Source organism: Centroberyx affinis, unplaced genomic scaffold (assembly GCF_046629955.1).
Source record: "Centroberyx affinis isolate AG114_WGS23_722 - 3 ecotype Tasmania unplaced genomic scaffold, CSIRO-AGI_Caff_v1 ptg001909l_1, whole genome shotgun sequence".
NCBI classification, from domain to species: Eukaryota; Metazoa; Chordata; class Actinopteri; order Beryciformes; family Berycidae; genus Centroberyx; species Centroberyx affinis.
The window spans coordinates 341-28,001 of record NW_027280272.1 but is presented as its reverse complement, the minus strand read 5'-3'; the positions used below and the strand labels follow the sequence as shown (position 1 = coordinate 28,001).

General features: G+C 44.4%; 1 protein-coding gene across 1 annotated transcript; it reads left to right on the top strand.

Moving 5' to 3' along the window:
* LOC139653295 (serine/threonine-protein kinase TAO3-like) lies at positions 1-27,661 on the top strand (the record flags this gene model as incomplete). Its single annotated transcript, XM_071530290.1, has 13 exons — positions 1-243; positions 4,230-4,301; positions 5,904-6,005; positions 6,535-6,580; positions 8,272-8,368; positions 9,118-9,231; positions 10,032-10,123; positions 10,422-10,515; positions 13,872-13,953; positions 17,374-17,541; positions 19,340-19,534; positions 21,717-21,854; positions 27,419-27,661. Coding segments are annotated over exons 1-13 (1,575 nt in total), but the record flags the coding sequence as incomplete, so codon positions are not given.

Here is a 27,661-nt window from a genome sequence, read left to right as displayed (position 1 = left end):
TAGCTGGCCAATGCCGGGCCCGTCGTGGACGTCTGGCGGCGGTAGCAGCAGCAGCAGCAGTAGTGTGTATGTGAGCGCGGTGCCCGGCGCCTAGCCCATGTACAGCCCATAATGCCGTCGTCCACACGGAAAGGAGCGCTAAAGGACCCAGAGCTGGCCGACCTCTTCTTCAAAGATGACCCCGAGGACGTCTTCTGCGACCTGCACGAGATCGGACATGGCAGCTTCGGGGCCGTCTACTTTGTGAGTTTGATAAAACACGAAGTCTCCGCCGCGGCTCCCTCAGCTCATGAAACTCCTTGAAAGATTGGGAATTTCCAAACTATAAAACAAGGCCATGAAAGTTTTTGAATATGGAGTGAAGGACATTTGACTCTATACATCTCCTCTGTCCTTCTGACAACATAGAAGTAATCCTGGAGAGATCCTTGGTTAAAATCAATACCACGATAATCATAAGAATTTTTTTCAATACCGATATACTATATCACAATATGTCTTATGTATCGCCTGGTGTCCAGCCCCCATGAATCACAGTCTTTAGCACTTTTAGAATTTGCATGGCAAATCATAGCGGTCTGGACACAAGCCTATCCATGACTAATTCACTGACGTAATTTCTCGCCCCAACTGATCGGTTGGTGTTCGTTTTCAGTTGTCAAAATCAATTGTCAGTTGTCAAAATCAATGACCAATCACAGTAGAAAAGCAGGTTGACGTAATCTGGAAATTAAGGATTGCTATCATCCAATTACTTTTCCGACGCTGCCATTTTGGTAGTTGTTGTCGCACTCTGTGATGGGGTTATAAGTAGCTTTGTCCCGCCTACATCGACCATCCAATCAGGTATCTCGGACAGTATCTGTCTGTATTAACTGCCGATGGATAGGCTTGCAGCCAGACACGTATGAATCGCCATGCAAATACAAAGGAATAAGGAAACAACGATGCGAGTAATGGAAAGCCTGAGTTGGAAGGTGGAATTCAAATATCAACTGAGAGGAAACATTTGCTGCGGACGGGCTGGTTGACTCATTACCTGGCTGACTGCTGTTGTGTCCTCATTTAGCTGAGGTTTCTACTTCAGCAAGCAAGACAGCATGTGTACGAAGGGCCGGACACTTTATTACTGTTAAGCCAGGCTGTCTTATCCCTTCAATACATGATTGTAATTAAAACATGAATAGAGCAATGGTTTATTTATTAACTAGTTCCCCCCACACATTCATTTATTGATTCATTGATTTGTACACATACTGTGAATGTAACCCGGTATATTATGGCTCGTTGAATGCAATTAAGTGGAGACAGATCCCCTCTCAGCACTTTCTCTGTAGCCTTTCTTATTAATCTCATCATCACTAATTACTCATCAAGCCTTTGATTCTAAAGCCGTGTGGAGGGGGGGATGAAAACATGCTGCATCTTTCCTCTCCCTCCTCTTCATCTCTTTTTCTCCCCTCCTCTCCCTAGTCCTTTCCTCCCTTGTCCTCTCCTTTCCTCTCTCTCATCATCTCCCTCTTCATCTCCTTTCCTCTCCTCTCCTTTTCTTCCTAGTCCGTTCCTCCCTTGCCCTCTCCTTTCCTCTCCTCTCCCTCTTCATCTCCTCTCCTCTCCTCTCCTCTCCAGATGCAGGGCTGGGGGGGATAAGCCTCCACTCTTCCTCCTAAGACAGCTGTTCTCTTGGTAGAGAACGAGACAGAAGTTGGCAATAATGGGGCAGGGTTTTCTAGGCTGGAAGGGCATTACTATCCCCTTCTATCCCTTGTCATTTACACACACACACACACACACACACACACACACACACACACACACACACACACAGCTCCAGTACATCAGTAGTGGCCCGTCTGGCTGACAGGGTCCACTGTGCGGCTAAATCCTGCCCTGATGCCAACGCTGTGCTCACTGACACACTTCTGCTATCCGCATCACAACTGGTGCACCGCTAGCTTTAGCTGTTAGCCAGAGCAGCTTCAGTATATGTACACCATGGCTGGGTTCATTTCAGATTTAGTTCATTCAGTTCAGGATGTACATTGTCTTCAGATTACAAATACTGAAAAACAGTTGGTACAAGGGGGTTGCCATATCCAACTGATTCATAAATAACTGCAAGTTAGCACTCTGTCATTAGCAAATGAGTTGCAGTAGCTGCCTTACATTTTGAATTGACTGAAAATTGAAAAAAAATTAATTGATCATTGTAAAAGTCAGGCTATTTACTGCATGCTTGCTTAACTAACAAATGTATAGAAAAATCAACTTACAAGGAATGATCTGATCAGAGTTCATTCATTCATTCACTTTCTTGATACACTTAGTCCTATTCAGGGTCACAGGGGGCTGGAGCCTATCCCAGCATGCATTTCTCTGCAGAAGGCAGGGAAACACCCTGAACACATTGCCAGTCTGTCACAGGGCTAACACAGATAGACAGACACTCACACTCCCATTCACACCTATAGGGAATTTAGAGTCTCCAGTCTGATTTGCATGTCTTTGGACTGTGGGAGGAAACCCACGCAAACACAGAGAGAACATGCAAACTCCATTGAACCCTGGTTCTTCCTGCAGTGAGGCGACAGCGCTAACCACCGAGCCACTGTGCCGCCCTAGGCACAGAGTTGTGGTTTATAATACTGTGATTTGCTTCTACTGTATAACATTCAAGAAAGAGCTGTTTGCAGCACTAATGCAGGATAGCTGCAGGGTAAATGTATGACGGGAGACTGGTACAACTGCTACCATTGTAAATGCGTGCATGCAAAGTCTGTAAAAGTAGGTTATTACTATATAAATTTAGGTGGTTGCATGTGCATGCATAGTTTATGCATGTGAAGAGTGAGGAGGAACTCCATTAAAGAGCAGAACAAGGGAAACTTCCCCGCTGTTTAAATGTGCTGAGGCGTATCACCCACGGCCTTCAGCACACACCAACGTACTGTATGGTGAATGAATTAGCCTCCTGTAATTATTGATACAATCCCTTTCTTCTGTAATGACAATTAGCTCTAAATGTATTTAAATATTTCAGTAGTACATGATTTTTTTTCTTCTCCATAGCCAGCCATCCATACATGACACCAGCAGGAATGGCTAGTTTGCATAAAATGGCAGGCAATCATAGGGTTCAAATGAATCTGATGAAAGCGAATGGGAATACTCAGTTGCCTGCTGCTACTGTAATTCCATTTGATTCCCAACATGAAATTCCCATTCATTTGTAAGCGGGATGAAGCCGAGCTGTGGGCTTAGGCTGAGCCGCAGCGCTGCCGTCCCTCTGGCCAAACGCCCCCAGGGGTTAACACCACTGGTTTAACCTGGGGGTGTGGATGTACCCAAGTCAAACGCCAAGCTACAGGCTAACCTCCATGCAGCAGCTACTGTACATGCAGGCTTCTGTTAGCCTTTGATCACATGCCGTGCGTCAAGCGTGTTGCTCTGACAGAAATTTGTTCAGTTCCAATGGGAGAATCTGTTACTGCCGCATCATTCTGCTGCAGATGCATTGCGTTGTGATACAAGTGTCTTGCGTGCATTCGATTTATTCTACTCACCGCTAGATCGCCCTTAATGCGTCACACGTGTTCTCCAATGGAAATTCATTCATTTCAAATAAGAGCTTCCGTTACCACTGCATCCTTCTGCATGTTATGGATTTTTTTTTTCTACTTGTGCATTCTTCATGCATGCGTAAATTAAACTGACTATTGTTTTACTCCATACTCGCCAGCTTTCTGTGATGTTTTTGTGATGAAACATTTATAAAGAAGATTCAAGTCGCAAACGCTTCTTTTTTCTTTTTAGTTTCATGCTTTATTTGTCCCACCAAACGTTTAAGAATGAAACATTTATGAAACGTTTAATCAGTGAATCAAAGTTTCATTTTTTTGTTGTAAAACTATAATCAGTTACCTCACTTGATCAGTGTTATTTCAATACTTTTGAGCCATGGGATTCTTGTACAGCAATTCAGTTTAAAGGAATTTATTGTCTTAGCCATTTCTTTACAGTGTGCTACACCAATTTTTGTCGTTGTGAGCTTGATAATTGATAGAATTATTTTTATAGAGCTTTATGGCCGTGAGGAAAAGTAACCTTGAGTAAGTCCTGTGATGTCTTGTGAAAGGGTTATGTGTATTCTGTGTATTCGTAAAACTTGTCTGTCCTCAAGTTTACTCGTGACTTTGATCTTATCCGCTCTATCTCTTATTCTCCTTCAGGCCCGTAACTCCTACTCCAATGAGGTGGTGGCCATCAAGAAGATGTCCTACAATGGCAAGCAGACCACCGAGGTAAGAGACACACACACACACACGCACACACCCAAACTGAACTTTGTCTTTAAAACTAAGTTAAACATTCTCTATAATCTCCAAGTAGGTCTAGCTTTGATTGGAAAGGTCTTGTGAAATCCACATACTGTAGCCTATGTACTTGCCCTTTGACTGTCAATCCCAGTGAGCCATATCACAAAATGGCTTTAAGGTCAGGTAGGGGTTAGGGTTAGGCTGTCATCAGATAGGACTCTTGTTTTTTCTCATGCTTAAACACAAAGCACAGCTGTGAGTGTCACTAGTAACGGAGAGAGCAAGATCACAAAGGGTGCAAGCAGCGTTACATCACTCTTGTTGCTATGCAACACAGAGTTTGACAATAGCTTGCAAGCTATCTCTTTAGTGCTAGTTAGCAACCCTGAAGTAGCAAAAATAACGAAGGAAATTAAAATGGACGAGAAAGTTAGCGATTGCTCTGCTCGCTGAAGAAGAAGAGCCCATACATGACAGGCTCTTAGGGGGAATGTTGCTAAAAACAAGCTAGAAGCAAAAGTCAATGTCACTCACAGGGAAACTGAAAGAGGCTTCTTACGTCCCACCAGGCGCTGTTCATTTTTTCCTCACGGTAGTATTTATTTGTTTGCCTGCACAAAGATGGCAGTTCTGAGATGACTAAAATCAATTTTCTCCATTTTGACTTTTGTTGTTTGTCTTTTTTTTTGTGGCTAAAGTTGAGATATTTCAGCACATGAAAAAACTCTGCATCCAAAATGCAAGGCGCATAGTTCTGAGGAGACACCGGCACAAACAAACCATTGGAAAAACTGAAAAAAGCACATTCAAAAAAGTGTCCTATGTGATTGCGGCTTCAAACTACAGCTGAACTTGTGCCCGCCCTTCTGTGGTTGACTGTGTAAATGTCTTTCTCCTCTTTTGTAAACCCGTGACTGAGGCATAAATGTCACGGCCCTCGTGTTGTGGAATAGTGCCACCATCAGAGACGTGTTGATGCTATGTGATGCATACAATGGATAGTTTCAGCCAAACAGTCTGATTGGTCAAACACACTTTCCAACATTGCTAATAATTCCCAGCTAGCCATGCTTTATTGGTTGCTATACGAACTCTTCTGGTAACCAGGAAGCTAGTTTGCAATCTTTCTTGTTTTTTTAGCATCTATATACAGTACTGTGCAAAAGTCTTAGACACATGTAAAAGAAAAAAGTAAAGCATAGATGCTTTCAAAAATAATTAATTGAAAAGTTTCAAAATATGAAAAAATGTACTAATAAAGACTAGTCTACTGACACACTAATGCAGAAAAAAAAGAATAAACATCTAAGACACAATTTATATAAAAACTCTTGGGTGCCTAAGAGTTGCACAGTACTGTATGTATACTGCTTTGAAGAGAACTTTCTAGTCCATACACACGCATCGTTAACCACTGTGTACAAGCCATAATACCCCCAAGTGTGTTCTGCCCTGTGATGATGGGTATTTTGGTGAGGCCGATCGCACCGTTGCACCCACAATCATGCCAAACGCCCACATGGGTATTATTGATATGATACCTGTAGGGTGTAACCGTGTGTGTGTGTGACTTTGTTTTTTCGGCAGAAGTGGCAGGACATCATTAAGGAGGTCAAGTTTTTGGAACAGCTGCGACACCCAAACACCATTGAGTACAAAGGCTGCTACTTGAAGGACAACACTGCCTGGGTGAGTGGAGCCGAGAGACGCTGCTGGCCGGCGCCAAATCCTCTCTTCTCCCCCTCTCTCTCTTTGTTTACGCTCTCTGTTCTCTGTCCTCCGTCTCATCTTCCCTCTCCTCATCTCCTCGTGTCCTAGTTCCCCTCTTTCTCCCAGTCTTGAGGTTTTGTTTCTTCCTCTTTCTATTTTTTTTTGTCAACCTGTTTGTCTTATCCTTTGCACTTTTTCTCTTTCATTTTGTTTCTGCCCGACTCTCTCTCTCTCTCTCTCTCTCTCTCTCTCTCTCTCTCTCTCTCTCTCTCTCTCTTTCTACTGCCTACTGTTGCATGTGTTGTAGGGACTTTTTAAATAAGTAATCAGAACAATATCCGCTGCAAACATCATTCTGTAATCTGTTTGCAGTACAGAGCATCTTCACACTTTTGCAGTTACCTAAACCTGACTTGAAGCTTCGTATTTAGGATATTTTATAATTGAATGAACCCCGTGTGAATGGTTAGTTATCCAGTTGTGACGGTGTCCTGTCTGTCTGTTGCAGCTGGTGATGGAGTACTGCCTGGGCTCCGCATCAGACTTATTAGAGGGTAAGTGCGTTTAACATACATATATAAGTTTGTTTTTGTCTCATTCCGGGAGTTAAGCTTTCTTCTATTTCTTTGTATAAAAGAGAATAGTTGTACAAAAGCACCAGCCCCATAAGCAGAGGGTCTTGTTTTCTTTCCTACGTCTGTATCATAGTGAAAAAGTTTACTATGTTTTTGTTTTTGGGTCATTTAGGTTCACAATGCCCAATTACGAGCAAAGTAGGGCTCGTAAACAAAAGTCACATGGACTCACAAGCAGCTTGCTGCTGTAACTTTAGATGGACTTGTCTGTACTCTTTGTCATAATTTCCCTCCTCCGGTGTTCATTCCAGTTAAGAACACATGAAGAAATAGCTAGATATGAGCATGAGTCCAGACAGTGGTTCTGTTCATTTTGTTATGCCTGGCTTTCCAAGCATGAGGAACTGCTGGTTGTCAGATGTCAACATCTGTGTCCTTATACCCATAAAACCTTGTGTTTCGGGGTTGTTTCCTGTAATTGGTTTGGACTGCGCTCTCACTCCTAACGATCTGCACTGCAGTTCTGTTGGAACAGAAACCTGCATTTTCAGGCGGTCTTGGTGTGGTTATTTGGCTCCAGAGTTCAAATGGCATTGTTCTCACAACGAACCGAAACACTCCACAAGTTTGAATAAACTGCTCCAAAAAATGCTTGCTGTGCACGCACCTTCAGGGTCAGTGTGACCTTCAGCCAATGTGTCTATGAACAGTTTCCTTGAGCAAGACAGTGAACCCCTGCCTGCTCACTCATAGTTAAATGAAAATGTAAAATGTGCTTGGCGAAAATGTAAATGTAAAATGTACTCCCTCTTTCAGCTAGTTTTGCTCGGTTATGTGGTCTGAGCAGTGATCTTAGATTAGTACTCCTATTCTTAGAATTTATATGGATGGAGGCCCAGATCTCTGTTATGTAGTTTCTAGCTTAACTTCTTTTTGCGAAAACCAAACATTTTCCACTCACCCAAGATTCCACCTCCAGGATTGTTCAGCCTCGAAGCATTCCTGACCCGAACCCAGCGTGTTATTTTAAGCACCTACATTTTTACTCATCACTGACGCAGATACACAGTCAGGACAGTTGGCGACCCTGGCCTTTTTTGTGGTACTTTAGCCTTTCTGAAATTTCTCCGTCATAGTTATGCCGTGACCTTTTGCCTTGGCACACAGCCTCTATTGCTGCAGCGGTCCACAGGGAACCTGCTTTTAAAGCCCATATAACAACCGCTTACACGTTATCCAGATGGCAGATGCCAGGGGAATATTTTGTTTTTGTAATATGGGCAGAACAGATTGGTGTATATGCTGTACATGGTGGCTACAGTTCTATCCATGGAAGATGAAGCACCACACTCTCCATTAAAGAGTCTTTATTATTAAAACGGTGACATTTTGGACCTCCATCAGACATGAAATAAGCAGTTCAACAATTCTATGAAATCCACACCTCCGAATAATAGCATTATTTTAACTCAGTTATTCAATCCAATTATGTGGAATTATGTGGAATATGTGCACTGTTACCATGTAAACCCTCTTTGTGGGTAGAACATTATTTGAAGTGATGACATTTGGAGACAACAGTTAGGTTTGCATTAAGACTGTTAGTTGATTGAATCCAAGTCTTTAGAGGGTTTTCCAGCTCATTTCCTCCTTGCTCCTTTCTCCCCAAGTTCATAAGAAACCGCTCCAAGAGGTGGAGATTGCTGCCATTACCCACGGTGCCTTGCTAGGACTGGCTTACCTACATTCCCATAATATGATTCACAGGTGAGTCAACGTGTCGTCTTGTTCCAAATGTTTCCCCAACAGGAAGATAAGATGAGAAAAAACAAGACGGAATGAGCCGGGAGACACCCACATTCCCCCTTTATTACAGTGTTTGCTAATAAGGCTGTAAAACATCGTGTCTCTACATGCGTTTCACCAGCCAGTGGTAATCTGCAGCTCAGCCAGTTCCTTCTTGAACATCAGTCAGGGAGTAACGACCCTGCTATCTCACTGGGGTCCATAATATTGTCTTTTATGACGGACAGATGTGATTGGTATCCAACAATGGCGCAATACCAACTCATTTGACTGTTCAGTTTTTATCACATGCTCTATCGCAGAGATTAAGGAGTGCCATAAAGGTTGTTAAAATGAACGCACACAAATACGTCAATGAGTTAGTTAACATTTGGATGCATATTAACAGCCTAGGGAAAAGGAACCCCATTTGCTCATATGGGCTACAGTTATATTTACACTTATGCCCCCTAAGACCATAATTAATGTGTTTATTTTCATTATTTTCCACCATATTTGGTCATATTTGAGCAATACAGAAATGTACTATCGAATATGACTCTGACTTGCATGATGTCATTGGTGCATTACACAAAACAGAATAGAGACCAGACACTGATGCGGCTTCACTTTGTCTGCCGTGCTTCTTATCATCTTCTCTTCATGTTCCAACCCTCTTGCCCCCCCTCCATCTTACCCCTCCATCTTCCCCCTCCATCCTCCCCATCCAGAGACGTGAAAGCTGGTAACATCCTGCTGACTGAGCTAGGCCAGGTCAAACTGGCCGACTTTGGCTCCGCCTCCATCGCCTCGCCTGCCAACTCCTTTGTGGGAACACCTTACTGGTCAGTACACATCACAACACAACATGACATGGCAGGGCACAACACGGGAGGCTGAGTGTCCTGGTTGGTTTCTATCCTAGGCAGATGAAGACCAACAAGAACTCATATGATGATGATGATGATGATGATGATGGTCTGATGGGCAGAAAACGTTTCTGTTTGTGCACTTTTTTTTAGTTTTTGCACTTTTTTTGCACTTTTTTTGCATATATGTGAATTAATTTCAGTACCTTTTTTTACACCAGTTTGCTGCTTTTAGATTTCTTTCATTTTAATCCGTGTGCAAGTTCTTGGTGTTTACAGTTCTATATTATAGGACTTTTCCTTAGAGCACAGACATTTCTCACTTGCTCTCGGTTTCTATCCAAGGCCAGCAGGTGTATTATGTTTGGTTACATTGGTGACTGTACCGTACACTATTTGTTTGTATGTCTTGTAGACATGATGTCAGTTGATGTCAGCCTTATCAGACAAAATGTTCACTCACACCCTGCTAGCAGCTTTGGTGGGGTAAAAAAGCAACACATAAACAGCTGGACTCATGATGGACTCTAATGGTGCCAAAAGCCAGCAGTACACTTTGTCTCACTGATCATGTTAAATTGACACACGCACAGTTGTCAAACTCCACATTAACAGAAACACACACACATATTCTAAAAACTGAGCTGCTATCACAGCATACCAGAGTCTTTAAAAGCTCTGAGAGGCTTAGCAGATTATGACATTTGCATGGATTTTTCCCCATACTTAATAAACTGTATGTGTGTATGTGTGTGTGTGTGTGTGTGTGTCCTCAGGATGGCCCCTGAAGTGATCCTAGCCATGGACGAGGGTCAGTACGAGGGGAAGGTGGACATCTGGTCCCTTGGGATCACCTGCATCGAACTGGGTGAGCACAAATCTACCTATTGGCAAAAGAAAGCATCTATAGGCCTATACTATAATTCAAAGGGCTTTTACTGATTAAAATGACAACTGAGACAGCAGGACAAAGAATAGATGTACCAGTCACTGTGGCTAGAGGACCAAAAAGTTTCTTTGCTGCCCCAAACAGGAAAACACTCAAATATATGTTCACACAAGCACAAGAGAATTGGTGACATTGGTGAAAGTTGTGGCGCTAAAACATCACTCTTCTGCCCCCCCTTCCCGTCTCTCTCTCTTTCTCCCCTCTTCCCTTCCTTTAGCGGAGCGTAAGCCGCCCTTGTTCAACATGAACGCCATGAGTGCCTTATATCACATCGCCCAGAACGACTCCCCCACGCTGCAGTCCAACGAGTGGTGAGTTGAACGCACACTTCGCCCCAAATATAAGCAAATATTACCATTCTGTTTTGGGGTTTTTTTATACCCCAAAACATGGAAAGAAAAGCAGTCTGTAGAGTTTGCAGTCTAATTTCAGAGAGTGATGTGTCAATGGGGAAATTCAATCAAATATCACAGTTTCTCATTCACATCCCTCAATTTTAACAGCATAGTGTTTGGAGAATGCGGGAAACGGGACAGTGCTCTGAATATCCAAAACACTCATTCAATGGCAATAATAAAATGGCTCATATAAAAGTTATTTTTTTTTTCACCACTTTGTTTATTAGTTTTCACAATTAAAAAAGAAGCATTATGTATACAAAAGTACAGGAAAAACATTTTTTTTTTTTTCAAGGAAACAAACAGACAAATAAGATAAAATAAAATGAGATAACAACGACAAAAACAACACAAACTCAACAATAATAGACAAGACGTGTGTGTGTGAGCGTGCACAGTTTAGAATAAACAAATTCTACAGCAAATGTTGAAAACAAACAATCCCACAACCTCATAGCTGTTCAAGTAGATATGTAATGAAAGGTTGCCATACGCTGCTAAAATTATCCTTAGGCCCTCGAAGGGCAAATCTTATCATATAAAAGTTTTTCAACGCCAAACAAAATGAAAGCCTCTCAAATTGGTGATGCAATACCGCCAGTCGTCTGTGAACATTAAGGCACGCTCCGATCCGGGCCCGATCAGGTTAAGCCATCCCTACGTTAATCTGCCTGACCTGTGATCCCTGCGACAGGCCTTGTGCGAGATCACGCTCTAAGTCTCTTATGTAATTACCAAGGGGCCCTCTACCAGAGAGATCCTATTTGAAGAGCCGCACCTCGTCCTGCTGGGCTGCATCACAGGCTGTTTACTGGTGCCACTAGCCTAGCACATAACTCCATATGCACATACACTGCATATAGTTAGCACATACGTAACTATTCCTTGTGACATACTCATGGTGTTGTGAACAGAACATGGGGAAGTAGCCGGCCTCATGCACTATTTTCTCCGCTGCAGCCTCTCGGCTTGTGTGATTGTGGTTGCTAATGGATTCTCCAGAGAGCCACCCCAGACATCAAAAAACTTTGATCAGTGTTATTTGGACCAGCAGGTTTTGAACAACACTTCACTCCCTTTGTTTGGAAGACCATCTCACCCCACTTTGTTCTTTCAGATGGGACCAGCTGTGCTAACTCCTTGCTGGAGCAGTACAGGGGAACTTATCATCAGATTTGATATTTTCATGTTTATTTCACTTAATACATCTAAAAACTGTAAGTTAAATGGTTCAGCTGTATGAGGCAGATAGTATGGATGTCTGCTGATATGCTTTTTATGGAAAGGGGTGAAATTGAACTGGAAGTAATTAATCTTTTACTTGCATCGTGAGTAGGCAGGGTGTTCACAGTACAGTAAGTTCATGTTACACATGTAGGCTACTCCATATTAAGTAGCACATAGCTACACTTCAAACTAGCTAACACAACTATATTCAATAAACACATATTCTTCATACTACCCAGCACAACTGTTTCATAAGCACTTGTACTCTATAATAGCTAGCACATAGCTGTTTGATGTTCACATATACTCCATAAGAACTAGGAATGGAGGGATTCATGTTGGGCACAATGGAAAAGAGGAAAAATATTCAGGAATATGGATGTAGAGGTAGATGACCTAAATTAGCAAAAAGAGTGAAAAACTGGGAGAGAAGTCGGAAATTAGCAAGACAGCGTTGTACAAGTTGCATGTGAGGTGTGAGTGTCATGGGGAAACGACACTCATCAAATATTAACCCCGTGTTTGAAGTTCCCCTCCTGCTGTGCACTTCTTTCATGCTAGGTGCATTATGGTATGATAAAGGCAAAGTAATAGAGGTTAGGTTGTGGAGTGGAGTGTGTGTGGCCTAAACCGCCATGCAGGTGTGTGTTCCCTGTGATATGCTGCATGCAGCCCACGTCTCCTGAACACAGCCAAGGCAAGTGTCTGAACGTGGCTCTCTTCCTGCCTTGAAAAGCCCGAAGGCAACGATGGCCTTACTGTGTCTCTCCATCACCCATGTTCCCCATTAAACCAGTGTCGACTGATTTTACGCCTTAAAACAGAGCGTGTATCATGAGCGACGAAGAAGCATGTTGTGTGAAATACGAGGCGAGGAAGGGCGTAAGTTGGAATTTGCTGCATATCACCATGCGTGGGGTACGCCTTTTGTGAAATTAGCATTGGTTTCTAGCGTCGTGCTGAGGCGAGCGGTTGTGTGGGGCGGTGCGGGGTCGTGGTATTTTTGGAGGAGCTCCAGCGGCCCGAGGCGTTAGCAGCATCCTGCCAGATGAGACTAGCAGAGACATCAGCTCCATAGAGCTGCTGGATAGCCTTCAGTACACACGCACAGGGCCACACTACGCTCTGTACTCTTGCTACACACTGGCATGGCGTATAAAGTGCACCCGTTCACCTTGGCTAATCATGGAGGACAGCAGGTGGAGATGTTTAGGTGGAGCTAGCCTGTGAATAGGTGGGGAATCACCCCAACTGATGCATAGAAATTACCCTGAACGTGAAAATCCACTGCATATTAATTGTCGAAAAAAAGCCCGCACAGCATTTGTTGGCTACTTCCTTATGAAAGGCTGTAGCAGCAATCCAAACACACAATGTTGTATCTATTATCAGCATATTTTTAGGTCAGAGTCACTGGCACACTGTTCCACAGCTCCAGTGGCCTATATTTACGTTGCTCCACATATTTACATAATCTATATATGGTTCAGAGGAGGCCACACTGAGAGATTACATAGGATTGCTCTGGTTTAATTCATTGATACAATAAACATAGCACAACAGCCATACCATGTAAAGAGATTTACTCATCACGTAAAAAGGTTCATTGACCATAAGAGGGGAGCGGCTTTGTGGTCTATGCCTAGATCGTTACTGCAGATTCTGCTGATTATGTGATAAATTAATGTTATAGTATATGGTATAAGCGAATGGTTAGAAGCATAGATTGTGTGTGCTGGGTCAGTAATGATTGAAACATGTTTGATTAAGGGGGGAATTGATGATTTAATTGCGTTGTCATGATCACATTCTTTTCTGATCCTTCTGTCCAAAATCTAAATTTGAGTGGTCCACAATTTTTCTGCCTTCTAGTCCCTCCATCACTCCTCTCTGTCTCCTATATACCTGCATTTTTTCCTACCCATCCACTCATCGTGCCATTTATCCTACCACTGCCTTTTCACCATCTTTTCACCATCCCACATTCTTTAACGATCCTCCTCTCAATCTCTCTGTCCCCCTCTCTTCCCCCCTCTTCCCAGGTCTGACCCCTTCCGGAGCTTTGTTGACTACTGCCTACTGAAAATTCCTCAGGACAGACCCTCGTCGGGGGAGCTGCTACGAGTGAGTAGTCTCCCTCTTTTTAATCCTCCAGCTGTGACCTCACTTCCTGTCTCAGTCACTCCCTGAGCCGTGTGAATGAGTCACTCCCACCCACCCACCCACGGCTCCCTAACACGCAAGCACATACACAAATCCCTCTGCAAACACAGGAATCGAGCACCCCGCAGAGAAATGGTTGTTCTTTCTCTCTTTTTTTTTTTTTTTGTCGTAACCCCTCTTCCTGTGCCGCGCCTTGTGGCTCTGGTCGCTAAGGCCTCCATAGCGGCCTGTGTGGGTTGCTTTCACATCAAACCTTTTGACTAGGGTTCGACTGATATGGGTTTTATATATTTGGATTCTTGGCAGGGTGAAAAAGCCTCTAAAAGCATTTACACCATGGGACACTAAAACTCTTCTTCTTTGAAACCCAGGCTACTACAACTAGTAATAATATTAATAGCACTACTAATGCTACTGCTACTACTACTACTACTACTACTACTACTACGAGTAATAATAATAAAACATATGCATTTTTGCAGTTTTAAAGCAGCTTAACTGATTTTTGAACTTGATTTTTCGGATTTTTGAACTCTCGAACTATGTAAAGTGTCTAAGAAAGGCGCTCTTAAATCGAATTTATTATTTTTAAAATTATTGTTATGTGGATTCTGATCACAAAGTCTTTTTTATAATCAGTTCAGATTAAGGGCTTCCCACAGTCAACCAGTGTAATATTGACCAATCATACAATAAATATGTAATCAAACAAACTGGATCATTCCTATCATATTGGAATAGGACTGTATTGACTGGGTGATACATGATTTTTAATAAAAGGCGGCGTTTTTGTTTTTTTTTCATTTAAGGCAACGTTTCCCAGCCAACACAACGCAAAAACACAAAACAGCATTGTTAATCTGTGTGTGTGCATTGTGTTTTCACGTAATTGAGGAGTTGATCTTTTTGTTTGTGTGGCCAACAGGTAATCCTATTGGCCACTAAGAGTTTTATGTTCTTGGTGATCACGCTCCGCCGTGCTGCAGCCCCAGCGGGAGTGCTCACACCTGCCTCGACTAGGAAGGATGAAGGGAAGAGGAGGGGAGTGGAGGGGAGGGGATTGGACAGACAGGGGTTAAATCAGGGTCTCTGAACTGTTGCCTCGATAGGATCTACAGCAGGACTGGAATTCACTCTTCCCCAAACCCCTGACCCAAATCCTGCCAGAAAAACCATTAAAGAGGGTTAAGTACCAAACAGACTTTGGATCAGTGTCGAAGGGGCTGCTTTTACAGTGAGGGGCTGGGGGGGGTGTTATGTAGCTTATGATTAATACCCCACTTTCTCTTCTCAGACACACATACACACACTCTCCCTCTCAATACACACACACACACACACACACACACACGCGCCCCTTCAAGCTCTTTAAGGGGGAAATCAGGTCACTAATCTGGGGGCCTTGAGCTATCAGTGTTCTCGCCTCAGGTTAAACACACTCTCTCTCCCTGTATACATTATTTAATATAATAATAATAATAATAATAATAATAACCGCCAAATGACCTCCTCCCATAAATAGCCACTATTTAAAGGAAAAGGAAAAAAACAGCCATTGCCGATGGTTTTGTTGTTTGCTGGCATATTTTTCTCATTCCCATGGATAACTGGCCAAACACAGATATTTCCAGTGCAGCTACAAGAGTTTGATACACAAGTTTGATAGCAGAAAATGTTTCAACGATCTAAAACATCAACTGTAAACGTCAGGTTTTGGTGTCAGTCCCTCAGTATCAAAGAGCGAGGGCTTCTTTCTAGACTCACCATTTTGCACCAAGAGACGTTCAACAATCTTACAGGGAGAAATCCATCGTTGAAGAAGCAGAGAGACCAATTTCTCCACCGACAGTCGCTTCAATAGACCAGAATGCAATGCAGCCCAACAAGACTAGCTCTATACATATGCCCATACGGCCACCTTTGATTGAAAGCAACAAGTTCACGCCCCTTTCTGTAGGAAATCACTAACTGAAGTAGAAGCAGACGTGGCAGGTTGAGGGAAAGTGAGTGCGCCAAAAAAGTAAATTACTAAACACTTCATCACAAAATAACTCCTGGAATGCATTGAACATCACAGATTGATATCTAAGAGTGTAAGAGTATCCGAGGGTGGGTTTTTCCTGTAAAGGCGGCAGTAGTCGTGTTTAAAAACTCCTTCTCACTCGCTACCAGTGATGCTTCAGACACGACGGGGGGGGTGGATTTGATTTTTTTTCTTTTCTGAGCAATATTCCCGGAGATGACTTCTCTCCCAGCTCCCTGGGCGACGGGACGAGGCCAGCCACCCACTCTCTAGTGAAGGTCCATCAGAAAACGGGACAAATCGCTCTCATCTCTATTTTCAGAGCGTGATGTCATCCCCCTGTGTCCTGACTACCCCATTACACCAGCATCTGTCACATGGAAGGGAAGGTGTGCAGAGAGATAGCTGGAAATAGGCCTAAAGAGTATTTTTCACATATATATATATATACTGTATATATTTTAGTCCGTCCACCCCTTTTAGGTTGCATACATTTCACCGGCCAGCCATTTAAGCAATAGATGTTTTATGAATGAGAGTGAGTGAGTGGAGGTGTGATTATGTATGGGTGTGTGTGTGTGTGTGGTGGGTTGGGGGGGGGGTGTAGGTCCCATGTGTTTAGTGTAGTACAGGATGTGGAGTGTGAGGCTCCCAGGCTGAGGCTAAGCAACCTGCAGGCGCCCTCTAGTGTTGGTTAGAGTTGTGGTGCTCAGTGAAATACTACACTATGAATGAAATAAGTTTAAGACAATATACTCCTTGATTAGGATACAGGTACATATAATTTTAAACACAATTTATGATGTCTTGGAGAACTGCACGCTGCCACGTAAACACTTTGAACTCCTGTGGTTGGGATGCATTATCAAACGCTCAAATATATAACCTCAATATAATTTAAATGTATGGGTTTGTTGATTACATTAAATTGATTAAAATTGTAACATACAGTAATGGAAGCTGTGAATTCTAAGACCTGTTTCTATAAAAAAGCTTTGGGGAAATATGAAAATATTTTGCGTAGACCACACACACATAAGACACGGATGGAAAAGTCAATTTCCAAAATGCTATGCATCAGTTTTGGAAAGAAGTTGAAGTTCATTATTAGATATCTCTAAAATATAGAGGATCTTTATAGATATAGAGGATGATTTTTTTGTCGTCTTGTAAAAGTAGGCATCATGTTTTCAAATGGTGTATATCTCATTTTGGAATGAAGCGTCCAACATCCAAACATCAGTTGCATCACATACTGTGAAAGAAAGGTATTTTTTCATCCCTACCCTCCCTCCATCCTTCCTCTAAATAACCTCTGACCCCTCTAACTCTAACTCTCTCTCTCTCTCACTGTCCAGCATGACTTTGTGCGTCGGGAACGCCCGCTGCGGGTCCTCATCGACCTCATCCAGAGGACCAAGGATGCGGTGCGCGAGCTGGACAATCTGCAGTACCGCAAGATGAAGAAGATCCTCTACCAGGAGAAACACAACGGGCCCATGGGAGAGAGCCAGGAGGAGGAAGAGGTAGAGAGGGGAGGGGAGGAAGGAGGGATGAAGGGGAGAGGGATGGGGTAGTTCAATGGACAGAGCCTCGATGGAGAGGAAGTTGTAATAGGGAGGGAAACAGGTGGGGGCATGGCGAGGAGTCTGCCATGTTGGATGGCAGGAGGGGGGGGGTGAAGGACTAGGGGTAAACAATGAAACCAGTCGAGTCCCATTTGAATCCTCTTCACAATTCTCCAACATCTCAAAGGCAAAAGTCTGTAGTTAGTTTTTTACTTGTTTAGTAGGTATGGGGTTTGTATATGACCACGTTCATTCAGGTCAATTCAGCTTTATTATCCCCAAGGGGAAATTCTTTTTGCAGCCAGGTGAATAAAACAGACAATAACACAAGTCCACAGCATACGTAAAATCAAAGGCAACAGCAGCAAAAAACAATGAAATTAATAGAAAGAATAGTCAATAAAAAAAAACAAAAAACAGTCAGGTCGTCTGCTAAAAAACAATAATCAACAGTCGGTCAATCATAGGCTTTGTAGTGCGATTTAGCAATTTATTATTACAATTTAGCTATTTTATTGCACATGGAATGAAGGAGTTTTTCATTCTGTTTGACTCGGCATCTGGGAGTCTATCTGCTGCCCAATGACAGAAGCTCAAACTCACTAAACAGAGGGTGAGTAGGACATGGCAGCTCAATGACAGAAAACACTTAAAGGTAAAAGAGGGAGGAACCAGATACAGTGCTTCAGTCTAAAGTGGCCTCCATAACTGATTCCTGATTTTATTCAATCAAATAGTCGGATAGACCAAAGCAATATGGCCGGTGTCTGTTTTCACCAGTCCAGTGTTTTCACACTGCAACAAACAAGAACCGGCCCCCAGCAGGCATGTTGGGCTGACATTGGAGACGGCCTGTCCCTTAGTTGACCCGGCCTGGGGCAGGAGGAACGCGGACACCCAGCAGCCACTGCGGCCGCTGTCGCCCACTGTCACCCGCTGTCACCCAACACCACGTGACGCAGTCCAGACCGGCCGCTAGACCTCACTGCAACAAGACACCCCCGAAGCCCTTACTGAGTTAATGTATAGTCCCAAACTAGATGTGGAGGATGAGGCTTCAGAAAGCTTCAGCATCCTAAGCTACAAGTAGATGATCCAAATATTAATACAGACACTAAACCTCACCAAACATGTAACAACATGAAAAAGAAACAAAACAAGACAATCAATCAAATGGGCAAAAATTGGCAAAACCGAAAACATACATTAAATTCTTCACAAACAAAAGTGGTTACATTTAGGAAGTAGGAAGAAGTAAAAACTTATTTTGTCCTACCCCCTTTCTCTAATTAAATACTCACATCATCAATATGTCCATATATAGTACATATATAAGTACAATATATAGTATATACTCTTTATCCATCATGTGCACACAGTCAAGTGGATTTGTCCAATTAGGAACCTGATAGACATCTCAGACAGACAGGCAGGCATTAACATAAGGATTGACACCGGTGAATGACAAACACACACACGCACACACACACACACACACACACACACACACACATCTGAACAATTAGAGGTTAATGGGCAATTTAGCGTGACTTTGACTGTAATGCACTCTGGAGGTCATTGGTTTTTTTCCCTGTATTGAGGTGAATGGGTTTAATGATACCATTTGGAGAGACCTGCGTATATTGGGGTGAAGGACATGGGAGTGTGTGTGTGTATGTGTGTGTGTGCATGATTGCGTGGGTTATGCGTGTTCTTGTGTGTACAGGTATGTTCATGAATGTGTGTCCACTTGCAGGACAGCGAGGCGGCCAGCTGTAAGATGAACAGCCTGGGCAGCAACCACTCCATCCCCAGCACCTCGGTCAGCACGGGCAGCCAGAGCAGCAGCGTCAACAGCATGCAGGAGGTGGACGACAGCTGCTCCGACATGACCATGATGCACCACCAGGACTACGACAGCACCCTGGACTCCTCCCCGCACACCAAGAAGGTAGAGAGGCCAGGAGGGATAAGAGGGATGGGTGGGATGGGTGGGACTAGACCAGAGCAGGACAGACAGGTGAAGACACACCATCGGTTTCTGGTTCTGGTGAGGAACTGACGGACAGTGAGGCAGACCGGTTTCATAAACAGACCAAAAGTAGAAGGCACTAGGAGCGTGCAAACCTCCACTAATGCTGAACAATTCTCCAACTTCATGTCACACCCAAAGACATCATTCCTATCACTTATATTCTAAGTGATTTCTTAAAGCTGCAAACATACCCTTAGGATTTGAAATCAAGTTTCTATCTCTGTTAGATTCAACGATAATGGACGTCTAATGGACGTCTAATCCCACATCTGAATCACCACCAAAATCAAATCATTTGTTCGTTGATCCAAGGCTTATCTGACCACCAAATTACATGGAAATCCATTCATAGGTATTTGAGATATCCTGATGACAGACAGACAGACAAATAAATGGGTGAAAACCTGAGGTAAAAACTGATTTCTGACCGGCAGATCCTCCTGACCGTCCCAATAGTCAGCCTCTGATTCAGTTTGATCTGGCTTTATATTCTCAGTAGCAGACAGTAGTTTCCCATAATACCTTGCATCCCGGTTTCTAAGAATCCCAGTCCTCGCTGAATGCATAAAGAGATGGCAGGCCCAATCCGTCATTAGTCGGCGTTTACCATTGTTGTCGCCCAAGCACAGATATTACGTTCATTATGCATCCAGCACAATTACATCCTTTTTTAGGGTAATAACTGCGCTCAACTAATAGAAGGGACACACAGCCCCAGTGCAAACATCCTCTGGGTTTCTCTGACCGTTTTCAAGAGCGTGCGTAACCCCCCCCCCCCCTCCCCTCCCCTCCACCACCCCCACCCCCTGTCTCCGGCTGAAACCATGGCAACCATCGACACACTCCTCACTCTCTGGCGGATCGCTTCAAGTTCATCACCAACACCGTTCACACCCGGAGAACAAAGGCTCTGTACACATGTCGACAAGCAGCACACACCCCCCTGCCACTCCGCATCCTGCACACACACACACACACACACACACACACACGTACACACACACACGTACGCAGAGGTCAACACAATGCCTGACATTCTCATTGAATATCCCGCATAACTTCAAAAGCAGAGAAGGCATGCCTGTCACTGCACTGTCATTCTCTTTCTTCATCTGCTCTTTGTGTTTTGGCAGCGTATGAATAACGATGTCACTTCATGAATAGGCAGCCAGTGTGTCGTCTCGAGTTCGGGGGGTGGGTGCCGGGAACAAGAGAAAGTGACACGCATTGTTTTCACATGCTGATGAAGTTCCTTCCTCACATGAAGCGGCGCTCTGGTCCCCGGGGCTCATGAAAATGTTCAATTAGAGTTTTAGTGGCGCGGTGAATGAACGCCGGATTTTTGACATTTCACGATGTTTGCGAGGTTACGGTTGGCGCCGCCTTAACAAACGCGGAAGATTCCTTTTTGAAATTCAGATGTGATACGATTTTAAGTTGCTGGGAAATTTTTGTCTTTTAAAAAGTTAGTGAATTTCTGTGAAGAGTAAAGAGCGAAGGTATTTTAACACCGCCACAGTTCTTCCAAAAGGTTGCTAGGTACAAGTGTTTTAGCGAGAGCCCTACAGCACAGCACAGTTTTGCCAACATTTTTACACCTTTTTACGTCCTTGTATTATATTAAAAGCAGACCACTCTGTGATTTAATAATTGTCATTTAAATATATGAGGCTCCCGCACACTATCTCCTTACAAATCTGAATTTATTGCGACGTTTCGGTTGTAGACCTTTTTCAAAGCGGCACATATGTGAAAAATGCGGATCTATTCATTGATATAATATGTAATGTTGATAGGCTAAGGTATTATGTTGATTGTTAATTGTCTTGCACCTGTTGTCAATGACGACCTAGCCTATATGTAGCCTACTGGTTATATAATTTCCATGTTTGCTGCTTTGAAAAAGGTCTATAACGGAAACATCACAATAAATTGAGATTTGCAAGTAGATGTTTATGTTCAATTTATGTTGCTCTTTTTTCTCCCAGCATCCATGACTGAAATTATCAGGTGTTTAAACTTGATTTTATTATAATAATCGTCATTTACTCATTTTGCTTTTCTCTACTTTGTGTGTGTGTGTGTGTGTGTGTCCCAGGACCACCAGTATAACTGGGACGATGGGATCCACAGGGACCACCGGCCGGAGCTGAGGCCGGCCTCCTCGGACAAGAGCAGCCAGGCGCACAACTACAAGAACCAGGGGCGCTTCGCCACCATAAAGTCCGCCTCACTGGTGAGTCCGGCAGAACGCTTTCCCGTTCATATCAAGATGCCTTTCCACTGACGCCTGCTTTCAGAAAAAGAAAATCATTCTAAAACGTGCGTGGTACACACACTTTGGAAAGCTGTGCCAATTTGAATACGTAAAAATGGAAAAAAAAAATGTCTAAGAGGTGCGAGACAAAAGAGATTTTACACCATAGCAGCATACAAGAGAGCAGACGGGGCTTTGGTGTCTGTCACTGCTAAAACCTGCCTGTGAATGTGAAGGACGTCGAGTCTAGCTGTGATGTAATGGCTCCACTCATAAGAGATCTGATAAAGATCCACATCCGATCAGAACGGGATCAATAAAAAAAGGGGCGTCTGAATGTTTTGGCTTTACTGGTTTCTAGTCGGAAGAAGAAGGTCCTTCTTTCCTTTGTGGTGTCTCCTTCCCTTTCACTCTTTTCCTTATTTACTTCCCACCTCTTTCCACACCTGTTCATTATTTATTTCCTGTTTTGTTCTCTTTTCCTCTTCCTTTTTTTTCTCTTTCGTTCTATCTGTCCATCTTTCGGCCTTTCCCTATTTCCAGCTCTTTCTCTCTCTCTCTCTCTGCTCTCCAGTTCTGCCCCACTGTCTGTTACGGATCCCCTTTTTTCTCCGCTGTCCATTCCCTCATTCACCTCTCTTCCTTTGTTTTCTCTTCTCTTCCTACTACGCTTCGCATTACCGCTCCCTCTCTCCCTCCCTCCCTACTTCCTCTCCTGCACTTGATAATACATCATTCTCAGACCCGACTTAATGTTGTGAATTGTGGGGGGTGGAATTCTCTCTCTCTCTCTCTCTCTCTCTCTCTCTCTCTCCTCTTTCTCTCTCTCTCTCTCTCTCTCTCTCGCTCTGTGTCTGTTGTCATGGTAACGAGCTCCAGTAACCAGTAAGTAGTTGTTGTGGTGGTTGTGTGTGTGCGTGTTTGCCCTCCCACGACCCACTGGTTTTAATTGTGAGTTCATTCTGTCAGGTCTTAAACCAGACATTAGACAAAATGGGTAAAGATGAAGAGATGTGTGTGTGTGTGTGTGTGTGTGTGTGTGCGTGCGTGTGTCCTCATACTGTCCTTGACCAGAGCGTGGATCACTGATATCCCTGTTGACCGCCAGTCTCCTTTGTCTGTTCTCACACACTCTTGTTAGTCTGTTTTTTGGGGGGGTTTTTTTAATCACAGCGTCATCGTCACTCTTCGTCACAAACCGACACATCGATAGGAGCCGCAGGATTCAGTCCAGCTGGCGTTGCTGCGTTTCCATCGTAGACCATTCAGATTGTGGAGGGTTGGAAATAAATACACACCACCACTATTAAGCAGACTCCTCAAAAACAGAAGCTCGAGTGAGACATTGAGGGAAAAATCCACCCAAAAACACTTAAACACTGTAAAAAACAGCTATTTGCAATGTACCTTGCATTTCTGAGCCCTTGTTGTTGTCTAGTGGTGTATTTTTTTCTTATTCCGACGACTTGACCCCACGTTATTCCTTTAATGTAATAAAATGAAATTTGTTCCTATTTACTTAAAGACAAAGGAGGGAATCGTATCTCCTTTCTTCTTCTCTCTCGAAAATACTCTCAGAAAAGAAAAGCAAAGAATTCCTTTCTACCTCTCCTCTCCTTTGCTCTTAATTTATTTCTTTTCCTGTCACTTATCTGTTACCTGATCATTCTAGGGTGATAGGAAACTCTGACCTCCAGCACCGCTTACTATTGTTTGCGTATAATTTCAGTGATCTAGGAATTTAAGCTTCAGTTGCGCTCATTTAAGTCGCTGTGGATAAGAGCATCAGCCCTAAAATGCCTAAAATGCAGTGTGAACGAGAAGAGGTCACACAACGGCGTCGGCAGCTTGGTGTAACTGAGGCTGGTTTGTCTTGAAAAAGGAGGCAGCATCGTAGCCACATTTTCTCCACCGTGTGAAGGCACCGATCCTGCCCGCCGGCGCCGAAGAGATGACATCATCGCTTTCTGCCGAGCGCATACGTCCTCAGATTGGCCTCGACTCGCTGAGACTGGAATCAGCAGGTAGAGAGAGAGAGAGAGAGAGGGGGAGGAAAAGAGAGAAGGAGAGAGAGAGTGAGAGGGAGAGAATGGAGGAGGGGGGGGGTGGCAAGAGTGATGGATCGCCAGAGAAAAGGGGAGAGAGGAAGGGAGAGAACAGGGGAAGAGAGGGGGAAGACGAACAGAAGAGAGGAAATGAAACGGGGGGGAATAAAAACATAGCGCCGCTGTTAAGTAGAATCCTCAAAGACAGAAGCTTGCAAATTCCTGATTGAGACATTTATGTTGTGAAAGAAACTGAATGTGTTCGTATTTTCTAAAGACAAAGGAGGGAATCGTAGGGATGGAGAGGGAGAGTGATGGATGGAGAAACAGAAAGAGCGAGATGGCAGGAGAAGGAAAAGAGGCAGTGGAAGGAAGAGAGGAAAAGACACAGACAGCAAAGAGCAGAGGGGATAAGAGCAGACAGATAGAGAGAAGGACAGATAAACAAACAAGAGGTGAGACAAAAGAGCAGCGGAGATTGAGAGCCGGACCGACAGAGAAAGACGGAGAGAGAGAGAGAGAGAGAGAGAGAGAGGCGACAGGAGGATGGCGAGCTCTGTCACCCAGAGGTGACATGGAGCATCAGATAGCAGCCAGGAAAGAGAGAGAGGGATGAGAGGAAAGAAAGAGTCCTGTCAGATCTGGAGGTGGGAAACACAGAGAGAGAAAGTGGCAAGGAAAAAGAAGGGGGGAGAGAGTGAACGAGAAGGAGAAAGAAAGGGAAGGAAAGGGTGAAAGAGGGAGAGAATGAAAAAAGGAAGGAGAAAGTGAGAGAGGGAAAGAGAGAGGAAGGGAAAAGGGGCATGAGAGACAGAACGAAGGAGAGAGGGATAGAGAAAGGGGGAGAGTGAAGGAGAAAAAGGGAGAGAGAGACAGAAGAAGGAGATGCGAAAAGAGAGTGGGGAGAGACTGGGAGAGGGGAGCAAAAAGGGAAGGAGAAGGATAGAAAGGGAAAAGGACAGAGAGAGTGAAGGAGGGAGGGAAGACAGAGAGAGAGAGAGGGAGGACAGGGGTTATTATAGGTCAAAGAGAGCAACTATCAGACTGTAGAGGAAGGCGGTGAGCGAGAGAGAGTGAGAGAGAGAGAGAGAGAGAGAGAGAGAGAGAGAGAGACAGCGACTTCCTAAAACAACTCGACTCTGCTTCAGCGCAGCTGATTGCAGTCTGGTTTTCAAGACTTCAAGATCGAAACATGCAACCCTCCCCACCAATCGGCAGCTGTCTGGTGATATCTAACATGTAGGCTGTACCGAAAAGACTTGAAGTTCACAGGTAGTCGCAAGGTTGTCGTTTTACCAGATGCTCCTCTAGTGTGGTTTTGCGTCCCCTTTGAGTCGCAAACAGACAAGTCGAGAATACAGAAACCACACCGCTGTGCATCTACAGGAAACAGGACAATAAGCATGTAGAGGCTTCTGCTTCCTCCGTTTAGCCTGATGACTTCACCGTATGTCTCTCTGTACGTCTGCAGTGATGCCCGGCCCTCCGTTCACAGCACAGCAGCATCCTGTTCTGCGCTCTGGAGCCGTCACACTCAACACGGACTAAAAAGTTTCAATTAGGATAATAATCGCCACGAATTACTAGTTGTATGAATCACGCAGCTGCTCACTTGCATCATGTTATTTTTAAAACATCAAGTTAACAGAAAGCATGTCTTTGCACTTATAGTATGCACCTCTTGGGAGAAAATAATTGCAATGTTTTGCAAAGCATCTTCCCCATTCAGCAAATTGTGTGCTTTTTTTTTTTTTGCACCGCTGAATTTCCTCAGGAAGACAACCTTGACCCTGGTCCATTACAGGGAGATTACTCATATTAATCAATTCAGCCACAGCCTGCAAAGCATCTCCCCTATTCAACACATCAGGTGCTTCCTTTACAACACAGAATTTCCTCAGACAGACCACCTTGAACGGGCCAAGTAAAGGGAAATTACACAAATTAATCAGTTCAACCAGTGAATTCCCACTGATCTCACAGGAACATTCACCTTTACCCTGCACCCCCCACCCCCACCCCCCCCTCCTGAATATCATGATCTCCCTTCCAGTCTCTGAGCCTTGTGTGAAAGGAACCGTCACATGACGTGACTTGGCCCTTTGTGGCAGCATGCGGGGTGGCAGTGAAGCAAGTGACTAGGATTGGGAGCTGCTATTACAGTAGGGGTATTGATTCAGCACCAGATTAAGAGGGGAGATCAACCCCCACCCCCCCCTCCCCTCCCCTCCCCTCCCCACCTACTTTCCCTCCTCTTGCTCTTATTTTACTTCTCATTATTTCCATCTTTTCCTTTCCCCTCTAACTCCCAATCACTCTCCATCTGCTCGTTCTCCCTCTCTTCTCCTTTGCAATCAGCCCCCCCCCCTCCATCTCTCTCTCCCTGCCCCTCTCCACCCACCCCCCTCCCCCCTCACCCCCCCAACTTCTCTCACTCCTTCTCAATGAGGTATTCATGTGACCCACCTGCTGTCCGCCGCTTAGCGTTAGCCCCTGTAAAGAGCCGCTCTGTGCTCTTGTTGGCCCGCAGAGTCGGCCTGCCTCATTCGCAGTTCACACGCCTGCCTCTGCCACTGCCTGCCCAGGGCGCGAACCGGGGGGGAGGTGGAGGAGGAGGAGAGGGGGTCCTTGTCCAATAGGGGGGTCTCGGGGCGGCATCGGAGCTCAGACAGGGTTCTGTCAGGCATAGGATGCCACACAAGGCTTCTGGATGCTGGTGCGCTTGGCTAACGTCGCCATCATGTTTGGCCTAAGGAGTTCGGGCGGGAGTTACGAGAAGATGAGGAGCGAGTACTACCTGGATGTGGAGAACCCTTTCTGTCCTCAGGTTGGTGCGTGGCTGGGTGTAGGTTTTGGTGGGAAAGCTGTGGAGCGATGGTGCGGCGGCTGAGCGACGCCAGTGCTGCCGGTTTTGCATAGCGCTGGTCTTAGATGAAATATAAACTTTTAAGCAGTTTAAAGTTGTTTACATCACTTTTATTTCCTCGCTCAGTTTGCCTTGAAGCCACCTCGGATGCGTTGTTGGGCGCCTGATCTATGTGGCGACTGTGTATGTGCGATGGTCAGATGAAAGAGCTTTTGTTGGGCTGCAGCGGTAACCTCATCCAAACAGGGAGACTGGGGATTTCACAGTATTGCTTCTCAAGGTCTTTCTTTATTTTCCATCATCGGTGTGAAATGTGTTCCTTGCCTCTGTCAAACTGACAAGTGATATTGACTGATTGCAGGAAAGTGAAGACACATTACAGGATTGATCTCACATAAATTCTGTTTTTAGTCAGTTCCCTCGTGGAACAGTTAACCTGGATTCACAGATTGGTAATGCATTTTTATCTGACAAACCTTGAGTGTCACCGTTTTGATCTTCCTTTCTGTAATTTTTTTATACACTGCCTTGTTGGCATATGCATTGAATAAAGGTTATTTTCTGTCTTATTTAAAGGTCACGTGCCCCTCTAACCTCTCGTCGCCTAACCTCAACCCTCGTTCCCCCTACAGGTGACCAAGCAGATCCACGAGCATGAGCAGGAGAGCGAGCTGCGTGAGCAGATGTCGGGCTACAAACGCATGCGGCGGCAGCACCAGAAGCAGCTGATCGCCCTGGAGAACAAGCTGAAGGCCGAGATGGATGAGCACCGGCTCAAGCTGCAGAAGGAGGTGGAGACGCAGGCCAACAACGCCTACATCGAGCTGGAGAAGCTGGCGAAGCGCCATGCCGTGCACACCGAGAAGGAGGTGGGG